This window comes from Scylla paramamosain, unplaced genomic scaffold, assembly GCF_035594125.1.
Source record: "Scylla paramamosain isolate STU-SP2022 unplaced genomic scaffold, ASM3559412v1 Contig1, whole genome shotgun sequence".
Lineage (NCBI taxonomy): Eukaryota > Metazoa > Arthropoda > Malacostraca > Decapoda > Portunidae > Scylla > Scylla paramamosain.
Window position 1 is genome coordinate 5,028,571 of NW_026973666.1, and position 16,430 is coordinate 5,045,000.

Sequence of the window (16,430 nt, forward strand, 5' to 3'; positions counted from 1 at the left end):
ATGGTGATGGTTATTTTCTGTTTCACTTACTACAACGGGAGGTTTTTCTTCTTCTTCTTTTTTTTTTTCTTCTCTGTTGTAGTTTATTTAATATGTTTGCATTATTCTTGTTATTTTTCTTGTTGTTCTTTAAATTCCAGTTTCAATCTACAAAACACTCTTTCCGCTTTCAATATCATGCACCAACTGCTCTCATTTTATACTACACTAATAAAAAAAATAAATATATGATATAGTATAAACATGTAAAAATTAATTCTAAGCCATTATAACTGTATGTATCAAAATATCCACATATCACTAATTCAGGCGCCAAATTCAAACTGGTCCCGGGGTCGCTCAACACTCATCTTTTGTGTGTCTAACGTGAATTCATTAAAAAACCTTGTGTAACTTGCAAACTCCCATTAAAAATATGTTTCCTCAGTACACATAATTATCAGATGTTTAAATGTTTACCTCCCTTGGACAAAATAAGGTAGACTCATTAAAATATCATTATACATGTTTGTATGTAGCAGACGTGTACGTAGGCAGCAAGTGAGCATATTGTGTGTGTATGGAGCAACCGAATACATATGAATGAATACGATTAATGTATGAATAAGCCAGCTAGTGATGTTGCTGGCAGGATGGCACCATTATCTACAGTGTTAAAGGAGGGAGAGTTCATTCAAGCCTATCAAGTACGAAAGTTGTCATGCGAGTGTCCCTGTGTACCTAAGTGTGTGTGTGTGTGTGTGTGTGTGTGCGTGTGTGTGTGTGTGTGAGGGCTAGCTAACCATGAAATAATTGTAATATGTTTTTTTTAATGGTATTTTTGCGTGTGTGTGCGTGTGTGTGTGTGTGTGTGTGAGGGCTAGCTAATATTGAATTAATTGTAATGTTTTTTTTTTAATGGTATTTCTGCGTGTGTGCGTGTGTGTGTGTGTGTGTGTGAGGGCTAGCTAATATTGAATTAATTGTAATATGGTTCTTTTTAATGGTAGTTTTGCGTGTGCGTGTGTGTGTGTGTGTGTGTGAGGGCTAGCTAATATTGAATTAATTGTAATATGGTTCTTTTTAATGGTATTTTTGCGTGTGCGTGTGCGTGTGTGTGTGTGTGAGGGCTAGCTAATATTGAATTAATTGTAATATGGTTCTTTTAATGGTATTTTTGCGTGTGTGCGTGTGTGTGTGTGTGTGAGGGCTAGCTAATATTGAATTAATTGTAATATTTTTTTTTTTAATGGTAGTTCTGCGTGTGTGCGTGGGTGTGTGTGAGGGCTAGCTAATATTGAATTAATTGTAATATGGTTCTTTTTAATGGTAGTTTTGCGTGTGCGTGTGTGTGTGTGTGTGAGGGCTAGCTAATATTGAATTAATTGTAATATGGTTCTTTTTAATGGTAGTTTTGCGTGTGCGTGTGTGTGTGTGTGTGAGGGCTAGCTAATATTGAATTAATTGTAATGTTTTTTTTTAATGGTATTTCTGCGTGTGTGCGTGTGTGTGTGTGTGTGTGTGTGTGTGAGGGCTAGCTAATATTGAATTAATTGTAATATGGTTCTTTTTAATGGTATTTTTGCGTGTGTGCGTGTGTGTGAGAGGGCTAGCTAACCATGAAATAATTGTAATATGGTTCTTTTTAATGGTAGTTTTGCGTGTGTGCGTGTGTGTGTGAGGGCTAGCTAATATTGAATTAATTGTAATAAATGATTCTTTTTAATGGTAGTTTTGCGTGTGTGCGTGTGTGTGTGTGTGTGAGGGCTAGCTAATATTGAATTAATTGTAATAAATGGTTCTTTTTAATGGTAGTTTTGCGTGTGTGCGTGTGTGTGTGTGTGTGAGGGCTAGCTAATATTGAATTAATTGTAATAAATGGTTCTTTTTAATGGTAGTTTTGCGTGTGTGCGTGTGTGTGTGTGAGGGCTAGCTAATATTGAATTAATTGTAATATGGTTCTTTTTAATGGTAGTTTTGCGTGCGTGCGTGCGTGTGTGTGTTCAGGTATTCAGTAAGACAAGCGGGTACAGTCAAACAAAATACTTTATTGAAATTCTATGCTAGCGAGTACAGCTTTCAACAAAACCTGGCGCCTTGAAAGACAGTAATTAAAACTTTCTCGTTTCCAAAACTGGATATTTTATTTCTTTTCTTGCTGAAGGGAAACAAAAAAAAAATGCATTAGATACAGAAAAGATAACAAGGTAGACAAAAAAAATATCCCCGAAAAAAATAAATAAAGGACTAAAACTAAAATAAGCGGAAATGAAAATATATAACAGAATTAAAACTTTTTCCTCTCCTTGTTTTTTTTTTCCTTTGCTTTACGAAATATACGTTGATTGAGGAGCGAAAGGATTAAGATATAACAAAGGTACACAATATTACCATAATTACGAAAATTATACTAAAAGAACCGACTTCATTTTTTTTTCCTTTCTTGTTGATGGGAAGGAAAAAATAATCAAATGAAGAGAGAAGGAAAATATTAAAAACAAAATATTCGAACAACTTAGGAAGTAATTATAAAAAAAAGTTGAGGGAAAGTAGAAAAAGATGAGAAATATATTGAAATTGTAAAGTTTGGGGGAGAAAGTTGACAAGGAAAGCAAAGATAGATTAAAAAACAACTTAAACAAATACGGAAATTAAAGAAAACGAGAGAAAAAAAGAAGAAAATCAGAAAAAAATATCAAGACGACAGGGAATAAATTAAAAAAAAAACAAACAGAACAGGTAAAATAAATTAATATACACAAAATAAATCTAAAAGCTAAAAGAACCAAAAAAAAAATTCAATTATTCTTTTAAGCTTAAGTGTGGGAGAGGGAGAGGGAAGGGGGGGAGAGGGGGGACGGGGGGAGGGGAGGGGGAGGGAAAAAAGGAGGGGGAGGAGAGGGGGCGGGTTGAGAATCTATTTTTTTTTCCGCAAGCAAGTGAAAAAAAAAATATATGGAGAAAAATTATCAATAAATGAAGAGGAAATGGAAGAAAATTTGAACAGCAGTACGACTTAAAGGAACGTCATTAAAGGAATGAGATAATGAATGAATGAAATAAATGAAAGAAACACAAGAAAAAAGGGAATAAACGAAAGGAGAGCAAGAAAATTAGTTAATAAACGAAGGAATGAGATACAAATGATTTTTTTTTGTTTTTGAAATATTAACCAGACAAAAAAAAACTAATAAATAAATAAATAAATAAATAATTAAACAAACAATTAACAATGCGAAAAAATACAATTAATTATGATAAATAGTTACAATTAAGAAAATTATTATTATTATTATTTTGCGCGTCTTAAAAAAAGTGTGTTTGTTCGTTTGTCTGTTAACTCGACAAATTCCTTAAGTAAATCTGACTTAAACTTACAAATTACAAGTGAATAAATTAATTAACAAAGAATAGTAGTAGTAATAATTGTACGCAGTGACTATAATAGTAATAGTAGTAGTAGTAGTAGTAGTAATAGTAGTAATAATAATAATAATGAGAATCCGCCGCAATGAGAGAGAGAGAGAGAGAGAGAGAGAGAGAGAGAGAGAGAGAGAGAGAGAGAGAGAGAGAGAGAGAGAGAGAGAGAGAGAGAGAGAGAGAGAGAGAGAGAGAGAGAGAGAGAGAGACGAAACAAATGAAAATCGTAATAATAGTAGTAATAACAGCAGCAGCAGCAGCAGCAGTAGTAGTAATAGTAGTAGTAATAGTAGTAGTAATGGTAGTAGAAAAAATAAATAAATAAATAAATCCCAAGGGTTATTTTTGTGACTGAACCTTAAAGAGTAGTGTAGATAAGTACGTTATTTTCTGAAGACGGTACCAATCATTATTTTTTTTCATTTTAAAATCTTCCCAAGTCAATAATCTGAATGTTTGTGTTCATTGTATGCTTCAACAGCGAAACAGAAGGAGATAGACAGAAATTGGGGGGGAAAATGGATGCAGATGAAGCTAGATAGGAGAAAATAGATAGATAGATAAAAAAAAATACGGGAGAAAATAGATAAATACGGAAGAAATGGAGATAGAGACGAAGATAGAATGAAATAGATAGATAGAAGAAGAATAAATAAAAACAGAGACGAAGGTAGATAGAAGAAAATGGAGATAGATAGATAGATAGATAGATAGAGAAAAAACGGAAATAAATATAGAGAAACAGAGATAGAGAAGATAGATTTTTCTACTTTAATTAGCGAAAGAGAAATAGATAGATAATAATAATGAGATTCATTACAAATAATTACAGTTGATTATTATTAATATTATTATTATTATTATTATTATTATTTTATGACTTAGATCAAACTGTGTATGTGTGTGGAGAGAGAGAGAGAAAGAGAGAAAGAGAGAAGAGAGAGAGAGAGAGAGAGAGAGAGAGAGAGAGGAGAGAGAGAGAGAGAGAGAGAGAGAGAGAGAGAGAGAGAGAGAGAGAGAGAGAGAGAGAGACCAAAACACAATAATAAATAATAATAATAATAATAATAATAATAATAATAATAATAATAATAATAATAATAATAATAATAATACACAAAACTAAAAGAAAACTAATAATTTTTAAGTACAAACTTGTAATAATGATAATTTTTAACGTCAGAGAGAGAGAGAGAGAGAGAGAGAGAGAGAGAGAGAGAGAGAGAGAGAGAGAGAGAGAGAGAGAGAGAGAATTAACACACCCCTATGGTCCCTTTACCAGCCTGAATAATAGCTCAATTGGTCGGCAAGATTCAACTAGAGCAGAAAACAGTTATATTTTTCAAACCTGTGTAATTGTTGTCAGTGTGGCCGACTGAGAGAGATTGAGAGATTGAGAGAGAGAGAGAGAGAGAGAGAGAGAGAGAGAGAGAATGCAGCGACGGTAGAATATAAAAATAAGAAATTATAAGACGGAAAAAACTAGACGGAAAAAAAAGGGAGAAAAAATAAAAAAGGAAAAAACTGGAAAGAGAGATAAATAAATAAATAAATAATCGCAAAACAGACAGACAGACAGACAGACAGACTCGCGCCGGTCTTGGCAACACTTAACTTCATGGGGGAGGGAAAAAACTGCCCAAGATTCTTTTTAGTAACATATTAACAACGAAGGGTGGAAGAGAAACGTCAAGCCAGTTTTTTTTTTTTTCATGTTACATTCCTGTGGCACTCTTGTCTGGAAGATTAGGGTGCGTGAGGGTGTGTGCGCGTGTTTTGGGTGTGTGTGCGCGTGTTTTGGGTGTGTTTTGGGTGTTTTGGTGTGTTTTGGGTGTGTTTTGGGTGTGTTTTGGTGTGTTTTGGTACGGTTTGGTGTGTTTTGGGTGTGTTTTGGGTGTGTGTGTGCGTGCGTGTGTGCGCGTCTGGCTATAGCGCATTCTTCCTTTCCTTCTACAAGTTAACAAGAAAAGTTGAACTACAAAGAGACCGATATTGTATTGATTACTATTATTATTATTATTATTATTCTGTAACAGTATTTTTTAAGGTTTATTATTATTATTATCATTATCATTATCGCATATACCAAAAATAAAACTGAAACTTTCTTCTTTCTTTTTTGTTTTGTTTTTTGTGGCATTTTTTTTTGTTTTTTTTTTGTAATGTTTTTTGGTGAACAATGACACACACACATCGTCTGACCAGCGGCGGCGGCGGCGGCGGCGGCGGCGGTCTGGGGGGGTCCTGTGTGGGCGGCTAGACAACGCTTGCATACTACAGACCGGTGGGAGGAGCGGGGGAGAGGGAGGCAGGGAGGGAGGGGCAGGGGCGGGGAGGGAGGGAGGGAGGGAGGGAGGTAGGGAGGGAGGGGTAGGGTTAGGGTATGGGTAGCCTTAACTTGACACACGTACGTACGGCTTGTACCTTACACGTTATCAACAGGGTTACGTTACAAACACTCACTACAAAAGCTGCCGTCACCACAGAGTTACCGGCGGGAGGGGGGCGGGGGCGCCAGGCCGGCCCGGCGGCGCACGGCGCGTGTTTTGATTGTGGCGGCCGCGACGCGGCGCGGGGGCCGCCGCCCCCCGGGAGGCAGGTTCCTGATCTTGGACTAGGCACAATAATCCTTACTACTCCTCAACACAAGGGTCCTTTAGCAAAAATAGCAACACACATCTGTCGGGCGGCAACACCCGCGCTGGCCGGGGGCTGGGGCGCGCCCCGCTCCGGCCAGCGTGGCGCCCGGGCTACAAGCAGCACTACTACAAAAGTAACATGATACAAACAGATAGAAAAAACAGCAAAAATAGTGGAATGTTTCATCTCTTGGTTAAGTATTTCAACGTGTCAACAGTGGAGAGCTTGGGCATCCATGGTTCTTAACGTTAGGGCGGCCAGCAGGGTGGCGCGGCAAGGCGGCGCGGCAAGGCGGCGGCTGCAGCTGCAGCGGCGGCAACTCGGCCTGCCACCGCCATGCCGCGCCCCGCTCGGCCGCCGGCAAACTACATAATTCTTTTGGACTGTAGAAAGGTGAAAAAATAGACTTTGGAACCTTTTTTTAAGTAGATACCAACGAAGACTTGCTTCAGAAAGGCCAATGTCAAGTGAAGAAATGATCTGACGGGGCCAGTGTGTGTGTGTGTGTGTGTGTGTGTGTGTGTGTGTGTGTGTGTGTGTGTGTGTGTGTGTGTGTGTGTGTGTGTGTGTGTGTGTGTGTGTGTGTGTGTGTGTGTGTGTGTGTGTGTGTGTGTGTAGAGAGAGAGCGAGTCCGGAAGCGTGTGCGTGCATGAGTGTGTGTATGTGTGTGTGTATGTGTGTGTTATGTGTGTGCGCGTATAACAGTCTGTCCACCGCATGTCTGTGTTTATCTGTTATCAAGTCTAAAACAAATCTGATATGCACCAGGCTTGTGTCAAATGTGCTTGTGGCTTGACAGACAGCCAGCCAGACAACCAGACAGCCAGCCAGCCAGACAGCCAGACAGACAGACAGACAGACAGCTCCATAGCTCCCAAGCCTCAATAAATATTTAAAAATACAACAATTGACTGGAATGTTGGCAGACGAACAACATCGAAGCTACACGGAGGCTTGAAGGAGAAACCACTGCCTGACTGGGAGGAAAACACACGCGCGCGCACACACACACAAGGCCCCTCGATTTTTGACAGTCTGAGAGGAAAAAGGAGTGAAAGACAAGAATTTCCTCCCCTCTTCTACATCTACAATTCATCTACATTCATATCATCTAAACCTAAAACAGATTACAAACACAGTCACTAACTAGAGAGGATGACGTTGGTCACTTACAACCAACGGTTACTCTGCACCATCAACGCCTGTTTTTGCCACCTAAGAGGCTGACTAGTCTATGTTGGGCTAAGGGCAGATCGGCCTACTCAAATTTTGCCCTACACAGCCCTTGGGATCTTAATGGTAACAGGGATAAGGGTGTTAGGTTAGGTTCGGGTTAGGCTTGGGATAAATTTTTTTTTTCGTTTTTTTGTTTTTTTTTAGATATGTATATTGGTTTGTTTTCATGAAGCCACTCAGCCAGCCAGCACTGTGTTTTTTTGGCGGGTTGGTGTTTGTGTGTGTGTTTGTGTGTGTGGTTAAGCTCATAATATCCTGTTTTTTTCTGTTTTGTTTTGTTTTGTGTGTGTGTGTGTGTGTGTATGTGTGTGTGTGCAGCAGTGGTGGTGGTGATGGTGGTGGTGTTAGTGGGAGGGGATGGGAAGGGAAGCTGATGATGGGTAGGGGAGGGCAGGAGGGGGAGATGAGGGGGGGTGGTGGGGGGCACGCAAGCCCCTAAGTACATGTGGTAACAAACGAACAAACAAACAAACACAACCATCATCCCGTACCACCAAACAACAACAGAAATAAAAAAAAAACTTTGTATAAATAAAAAAATATTATTTTACAAACGAGATTCAAACAGCTTCTCCTACGAGGGCGGCGCGCGCACACACACACGCACACACACACGCCATCACAACGCACACGCAAGCACACACACAAACGTACACGCAAACACACCGCCACATAATTGGTCATTTTTATAGTCTAAACAAATGTGATTCTTTCATAAATTGGTCTTGCTTGTGGGGTTGGGTCAGGTTAGGTTAGGCTAGGTAAGGTTAGGAGAAGAGCTGACCTCGCTTTTTGACCTGGCTAAGACCTGGTTTGACACGGCACAACACTGGAGATTTAAGGCAATAAAGACGGTGGTGGTGGTAGTGGTGGTGGTGGTGGTGGTGGTGGTAGTGGCGAGTGGGGGGAGGGGGGGCGAGAGGAAGTCACAAGATGGTAAGAGGGATACAAAACACTGGGGCTTTTTTTAAAGATCGGTCATTTGAAAAGGGTTGAGCTTGTATAATCACCTACTAGTATATTGAAGCAGAGTACAAAAAATAGCATAACCACGAAGGTATCTAACAAATACAGCTATACAATTTAACTACACTACCTAAGGAAGGCTCTGGGGGGGCACGGGTGGGGAGGGATAGAGACAGAGGAGGCTGGTCGCTACAGATGTGTTTCGACAAGACACAATATGTCCTAAACCTGTAGTGGCGTCAGTGCGCTTTTCAAGGTACAAAAAGTTCAGAGATACGCTTTGTCTCCCGTTTTCTGTTGGTTTGCTAATACGTGTTTTACGTACGAAAATGTTGAACTGATGTGTGTTTTTTGTTTTCTTCTTCTTGTAATACGCGTTTTAACACATAATGCAGTTGGATATACGTGTTTTTTTTTTTGTTATTTTCTTCTTGTATGCGTTTAATATATATAAGTTGAGATTACGTGTATTTTGGCGTGTTTTAACATACAAAATGGTTGAAAAGAGACGTTTCCTTACGAATTGTTTGTTCTTTACGCGTCTAGGTGCATTTATTTTCCGTTTTCTTTCATAGTAGTACGCATATTACATACACAGAACAATCTTGAAAATACGTCGTTTCTTCCCCATCTTCTATCAAGCAACACGCATTTCAACATACAAAAAACGTTGAATGGAGACACAAATTTCAATAATAATAGTAGCAATAGAAGTAGTAGTCGTAGTAGTAGTAATAGTAGTAGTAGTAGTAGTAGTAAATATCACTATCAACTGTCGATTAATTTGGCCCCTTGTCTCGTGTGTTCAAGGTTACGTGCTGTTGCCGCCGTCACCACCGCCGCCGCCGCTGAACGGAACGGCGGTGGTGGTGGTGGCGGTGGTGGCGGCGGTCACAGCATAAGTTGTATTAATAAGAATGGGTTCGCTTTACATTTTCTGTCCTCACCAATGGCTTTGATTGTCAAGCTGAGAGGGGGATCACGCTCCGACAAGCTTGAAGACTTAAGAATTTGTAAACTTGGGTATTAAGCCCTCAAAAGCTTGGATACGATGTTTTAAATTCTTATAAGCTTGAGAAACGTAAGATTTTTGGCTGTTTAAGTCTGTATAAGCTTGAGAACTTAAGAAATTTGCAAGCTATGATGTGTCTCAAGTCCCCACAAGCTTGAGTATGATGTTCTTGTAAGCTTGGAAACTTGAGAATTCCTAAGCTTGGGTGTTTGTTAAGTTCCCGTATGCTTAAATGTAACACAAGCACCGTTGGTCATATAAGCTTGGATGTGTTCTAAGTTTTCATAAGTTTAAATGCCATTTAACTTCCAATAAGCTTGAAAACATAAGAATTAGTAAGCTTGGGTGTCTTTTCAGTGTTCTTAGTTCTTGAAAGCTTGAGAAACTTAAGCTTTTTTGGCTGGTTAAGTTCGTATAAGCTTGAGAACCTAAGAATATCCAAGCTTTAACACATCTTAAGTTCACAAGCTTGAAAATGTAAGAATTTCTAAGCTTAGACACACCTGCAGTTGTAATAAGCTTGGATGTCACTTCAATTCTCATAAGCTTCATTAAAACTTGACTGGAAGTTCCTCTAAGCTTGAAATACTTAAATTCTCATAAGCTTGGTTGTTACTCAAGTCATTACAAGCTTGAAATCATTACGTTCTTAAAATCCTGCAAGCTTAGGGACTGAAGTTCTGGTAAGCTTGAATGTAACAAGTTTTCTAATAAAAGCTGACAAACTTAAGCTCACCCTAAGCTCAAACGAAACTCAGACAAGCTTGCCAGAGGGCCTTCAGGTTCCCCCCAAGCTTGAACAGAACTTAAAAAAGCTTGAACGACAATTTGAGTTCCCGCCAAGCTTCACAACACAGTCCAGACCTTCACAGAACAAGTTAATCTGTCTCAAGTTTCCTATTCAGCAAACCCAGGAGTCATTTCTAAGTCAGTTCGTTAAGTAAGGACATCTCAGAACACGGGATAGGGCAGCCCACGCAGGGAGGCCCCAAGGGTAGCACACGCCTTCCCCGGGGTCCTCACAGGGGCAGGCCATGTAGCATTCAGGGTACAGACTCTATTTTGATATAAAACACGGGTTATTTGGTTAGTTTCTGTCCAGCAGCGGCGTGTGGGGAGTTGTAACAAGTGAGTGGTTTGGGTGGTACAATTAACGTAATCTTAATAACTGGTCTTGCAATGTTTACGTCTCTCGTCTAAGCTCCATGGCTCTTGGTGGGGAGTTACGGATTCTGCGATGGTCTACTTTGGCTTGGCCTGGCTTGGTTGGGGTTTTCAAGGGTGCTTTTTTAGGGTTTAAATGGTTGGTTTAATTTGTTTTGCCCTGGTTTGGGTCCTCAAGGGTGTTGCTAAATGATAATTTCCACTATTTATTTTTTTCTTAGTTTGTGTTCAGAATGTGGTCTAATTTTCAAGGGTCTTTTTTTTTTTAATTACTGTTGTTTGGAAACTGTAATAGCCTCAACTAGTCTATGTCTTGACTGTAATTTTCTTAGTTTACGTCTGGAATATAGTTTGGTCTAGTTTGGCTTAGTTTTCAAGGGTGTTTTTTTCCAATTTCTAACACCTGGGAACTATGACACCTGCACAAATATCTGTTTCAACTGTTTCCTCCCCATTACCTGCCATTCCAAATACTATTCTTAGCTGTCACTGGAGTTGAGACGCAGTTGAGAGCCACAATAACTGTAAAATTTCTCTCAGAGCTTCTTTCAACTGTCAATGATTTTCTGACAGGCTGTGGGGGAGTTGGTCAGCTTTTACTGGAGTGTACCTCAACTACAAACAAAGCTTAACACTCTAGCAAACCCTGGCAGCTTCTAGAACACCTTGCTAAAAAAATATACATGCTAAACTTTCAAAACTCCAGTGTAGCTTGTTAAAATGTGGTTAGATTGTTAAGCTGTCACTGGAACCATGAAAACACCCTTGAAAACCACAGTGACTTCCAAATCTTGCTAAAAACTTTACTAGAATCATGACAACACCCTTGAAAACTCAAATAACTCCAATTGCAGATTGTTAAAAATATAGAGACTGTTAAACTGTCACTGGAACCATGAAAACACCCTTGAAAACCCCACTGACTTCCAAATCTTGCTAAAAATATTACTGGAACAGGAAAAAAAACACCCTTGGAAACCCCACTAACACCCACAGACTCTTAAAAAACACCAGAACTCAAAAGCCTTTTTAAAAACCACTGTAATCATAAAATCAAAAATAAAAGCTGTGAAATAATCAATAAAATAAAAACACCACTGAAAACCTTTGCCTTCGAATTAAGCCAGTCCGTTCTCAAGAATTCCGAGAGACGAGAGATTCGTAAGCATTGCAGCAGCAGACCTAAGCATCATCATCATCATCATTATCATTATCATTGGTCATTATCTTCAAGAAACAATGCCATTAATACAGTCATCCTAGGAAGCCATGGCATATCAGAGAAAAATTAACAAAATAAATAAATAAATGAGTATTGTAAATTATGTGAATATGGTTCATAGAGAGAGAGAGAGAGAGAGAGAGAGAGAGAGAGAGAGAGAGAGAGAGAGAGAGAGAGAGAGAGAGAGAGAGAGAGAGAGAGAGAGAGAGAGAGAGAGAGAGAGAGAGAGAGAGAGAGAGAGAGAGAGAGAGAGAGATTTAGTAGTAGTAGTAGTAGTAGTAGTAATGACATAGCTTCCTAACCCAACTGTACTGGGGCTGAAGCAGTAGTAGTAGTAGTAGTAGTAGTAGTAGAAGTAGTAGTAGTAGAAAATTCAAGTTTTTCCAGTAAATGACAACAGTAGTAGTAGTAGTCATAGTAGTACCAGTAGCAGCAGTAACAGTAGTAATGTATAAATAGTAGCAATAGTAGTAGTAGTAATAGTAGTAGTACACAATTTGGTTCCTCTCCAAAATCTAACAACATTCTACAACACCTTATAATCTAGTAGAGACTGGGGGGAGCCTGGCTGACCCCCCAACCCATTATATCTGACACAAGCTCGCATGCATATCTCCCTTACAAACTAACAAATGCAGAACAACAGTGGGTGTCTATTCTGACAGTTCCTCCTCCTACTCCTCCTTCTATTTCTCCTCCTCCTCCTCCTCCTTCTCCTCCTTCAAACTTCTTCTTCTTCTCCTCTTCTCCTCCTCCTTCTCCTCCTTCTTCAAGAAATGACAATATTTTAAACTGTTTCCTAGTCTTATAATAAGTTAATAAATAAAGATATTGAGAATTGAACATAAATTAGACAATGGGAAGAGCTGGGTGAGGGAGAGACAGTGGTAGGTGGGTGGCTGGGTGAATGGGTAAGAAAGAGAGAAAGAGAGAAATTGGGTTTGTTTGTGTTTAGATGTCAAAATAGTTGTTGTATTTTTTTGTGTGTTTGTTTGTTTGTGTGAATAAGGAACTGTTTCATGACACAATGGCACAACTTGGAAATCATCATCTTCATCATTAATCATTATTACTATTAATTAGAGCACAACAAAAACTAAATCTTCATTATTATTATTATCATTATTATTATTATTACTCTGTTTTTTTGTCTGTACGTACATGTGTGTGTGTGTGTGTTTGTGTGTTTGTGTATAATAAACTTAATAAAAAAACTGAACTGGTATGGTAAAAATGAAAACACTTATTTACATGACTACTGGCTGTGGTGGCGGCCAACTTGAAAAGAAAAACAAAAAAAAAAAAAAACAAATAAAAAAATAAATAAACGAAAACTAACAAAAAATAAAAAAAAAATCAGTAAAGAATTCAGTAAGACGACACTAACAAAATAATATCGAGAAAATAAATAAATAAATAAAAAAACCAACAAAACAAAAACAACAATGTATATAGAGAGAGAGATGGAACAAGAAAGAGCAAGTGAAGAATCTGACTAGCGGGGAAGAACAAAGCTGCCCCGAGCGAGAGATAGAGAGAGGGAGAGAGAAAGGGAGACACTTGGGTTGGGGGGCTGGTAGGGACAAGGGGGGAGGGAATAGGGGGTCATTTTCTCTGGTACTTTATGGGGGAAAACTTAAAAGATCAGTGAATTTGAGTAAATCGTGGTTTCCTAGGGTAATTTCCAGGGAAACTTACAAAATCCGTGGGTAAATTGGGCCAATGTGGATTTTAACTAGGGTAATCAGGGCGGAAACTTGCAAAAAACTAGGTTAATTATGAGTCAGCAGGGATAGTTCTCTAGGGTGAAAACTGGGGTGTAACAGACTCAACAGCGCAATTTTCTGGGGCACCCGTGAAAACCTGGGGCGCTTTGGACTAAACAGGGGTATTTTCTAGGATAATTATGGGAAAACTTGTGAAAAACCTTGGCGTGGGTCAGGGGTTGTCAAGACAGACATTACAAACAGCTATAACCACAATGTATTAAAAATAGACTATTTGAGGGAGCGAAGATAACGATAAGATATGCGGCAGCGGCGGCGGCGGCGGCTCTACCGGTTCACATGTGTGGAGGGGGCACCTGCAGATACCGGTAGACATACAGCCGGTAGTCCTTACTGGCTAGAACCACCGAACCGTCGTCCATGAGGGCCACGTCGAAGCACTGTGCGTGTTTGACCTTCGACTCGTACGCAGACACCAGCTGACCTTCCTGAGTGAACAAAGTCAAGTTGAAGTTGTTGTGGTTGTCCGCTATGAGAACCTCCCCCTGGCTGTTGATTCCCACACCAATTGGGTAGTTGGTCACGCCCTCACCGCCAATCTGACGCAGGTACTGACCCTCGTAGTTGAACACCTGTGGGGAAATTGGGTCGTTAGGTTTGTGTTTGGGTTTCTGGTTGTTTTGTGTGTGTGTGTGTGTGTGTGTGTGTGTGTGTGTGTGTGTGTGTGTGTGTGTGTGTGTGTGTGTGCATACAACTCATCCTGGCACACTGATACACACACATACACACACACACACACACACAGACAAACAGACAGTTATAGTGACAGGTGAAACACACACACACACACACACACACTTAGGTTATGTTAGGCTAAGACAAACAGACAGACAGACAGACAGTTATAGTGACAGGTGAAACACACACACACACACACACACACTTAGGTTATGTTAGGCTAAGTAAGACAGACAGACAGACAGTTATAGTGACAGGTGAAACACACACACACACACTTAGGTTATGTTAGGCTAAGTAAGACAGACAGACAGACAGTTATAGTGACAGGTGAAACACACACACACACACTTAGGTTATGTTAGGCTAAGTAAGACAGACAGACAGACAGACAGACAGACAGACAGACAGACAGACATCCTCACCTTGACGCAGTGTGCTCTATTATCAGAGATGAAGATTTCCTGCTTGTCATTAACCACTACACCATTCGGGAACTCAAGGTGGTTTGGACAGTTGAATTGGTGAAGCACGGTTCCATACTGGTCGAAGATGATCACCCGCATCACCTTGCACTCCACCACGATGATGCGGCCCTTGTGGTCCACCGTGACGCCCCTCGGGTAGCACAGCGTGTTGGCGCCAAACTTGCGGACAAACTGGCCGTACTGGTTGTATATCTGTATCTGGTGCGTCGGGCTGCGTTCCGTCACGATGATGTCGCCGCTGGTGCGCACCACAGCCACACGGTTGGGGTACAGCAGCTGGCCGTCCCTCTTCCCGCACTCGCCAAACTGGAACTTGAAGCGGCCCTCCTTGTCGAAGATCTGGATGCGGTGGTTGTTGGTGTCGGCCACGATGATGTCGTTCTGCGCGTTGACGGCCACACCGCTGGGCTCCGTGAACTGCCCCTCCAGCACGCCAAACTCCCCAAACTTGCAGTGGTAGATCATCTTCTGACGCTTGATCTGCGAGCGTGGCGGGAAGATGGAGCACGACAGCAGCTTGTGGGACAGGTCATGCAGCACAGGGTCCGGCGCCCCCACCCCCCGCCCTCCCCACCGCCGCTGAACACCCCCTCTCCGCCGCCGCCGCAGCTCCACTTCTCGTAGGAGGAGAGGCCGTTCATGTTGAGGTCGCCCAGGCTGGTGGAGAATGGCCCCAGCGACTGTGAGGAGCTGAAGCGCTTGGACAGCAGCGCAGACAGCTGGCTGCTGCTGTACGGCCGCTCCAGCACGCCGTTCAGGTTGCCGTTCACGCCCCCGCCCCCCGCCACCCCCCAGGCCAGAGAAGCCATTGGCCAGGCCATTGGCCAGACCGCCGCCGAGGGCTGAGCCCAGCGCGGCGCCGCCCAGGCCGGCCGTCATGCCGTTGGCCACCTGTGCTGCGCTGGACACCACAGGGATGGCTCCATGGTGGCCCGGGGCCAGGCCGCCGCCGCCGCCGCCGTTGGCCAACGTGGTGAGGCCGGACAGGCCGTTGAGGCAACTGTTGATGCTGTTCATGCTGCTGACGGAGGCGGAGGAGGAGGGCCGGGCGATGGGTGGCAACTTGGCGGGGCCCACCTGGATGTCGGAGGAGGAGCGGATGTAGCCGAATGTGTTGCGGACGCCCACCTGGATGGCGGGGTAGTTTGACACAAACTCCAGGTCGCTGACGTTCTGCATGCCCAGGTCAAAGTTCTTGCCCATCTGCTCTGCCAGCTTGCCCTCGATCAGCTTGCGGAACATGAGCACCTCCGTGGTGTTGGCGTACTTCCGCAGCTTGTCCACGAAGTCGCAGGTGGAGAGCAGCTTGTCCACGCACTCCTGCGCCTTCTGGGCAAACACGGAGAGGGAGACCTGCTTGGCATGGTACAGGCTGTCCAGCTCCCGCAGCAGCTCACTCTTGCGCTCCTCCACCACCGTGGTGTAGAAGGCAAAGGTGTCCTGGATCTCACTCTGGGCCTTCTCGTACTGCTGCTGCAGGCGGCCGCTGGACCCCTCCACGGCCTTCACGCAGGACCGCAGGTCGGCAGCGCGGGAGCGGCCGCCCTCCATGGCGTGGCAAATCTGGTCCAGGTGCTTGGGCGCCGCGTCGTGCAGCGCCTCGTGCTCGTGCAGGCCCTTGGGGTGCTCCAGCAGGGTGCAGTCCACACAGATGGGTGCGCTGCAGGTCACGCAGAAGTACTTGAGCGGCTCACCCTTGTGGCGGATGCAGGTGACGGGCCGCTCGTCGCGCTGGGCCAGCTCGGCCAGCGTCATGACACGGTGGCCCTCGAAGCAATGCATGTACTGGTGCGCCATGACGCAGTGTGGGCACAGCAGCTTGGCACAGTCCAGGCAGC

At 42.4% G+C, this 16,430-nt stretch overlaps 1 protein-coding gene across 1 annotated transcript in view; it reads right to left on the reverse strand.

The window, feature by feature from the left end:
- Positions 1–11,818: 11,818 nt before the first annotated feature.
- Positions 11,819–16,430, reverse strand: part of LOC135095766 (brain tumor protein-like) — a 5,256-nt gene continuing 644 nt past the window's right edge. The window contains 4 exon segments of the mRNA XM_063996852.1: positions 11,819–13,998; positions 14,530–15,168; positions 15,171–15,371; positions 15,373–16,430. The exon segment at positions 15,373–16,430 is cut by the window's right edge and continues 288 nt beyond it. Coding sequence (XP_063852922.1) covers positions 13,702–13,998; positions 14,530–15,168; positions 15,171–15,371; positions 15,373–16,430 — 2,195 coding nt within the window. The 3' untranslated portion in view covers positions 11,819–13,701.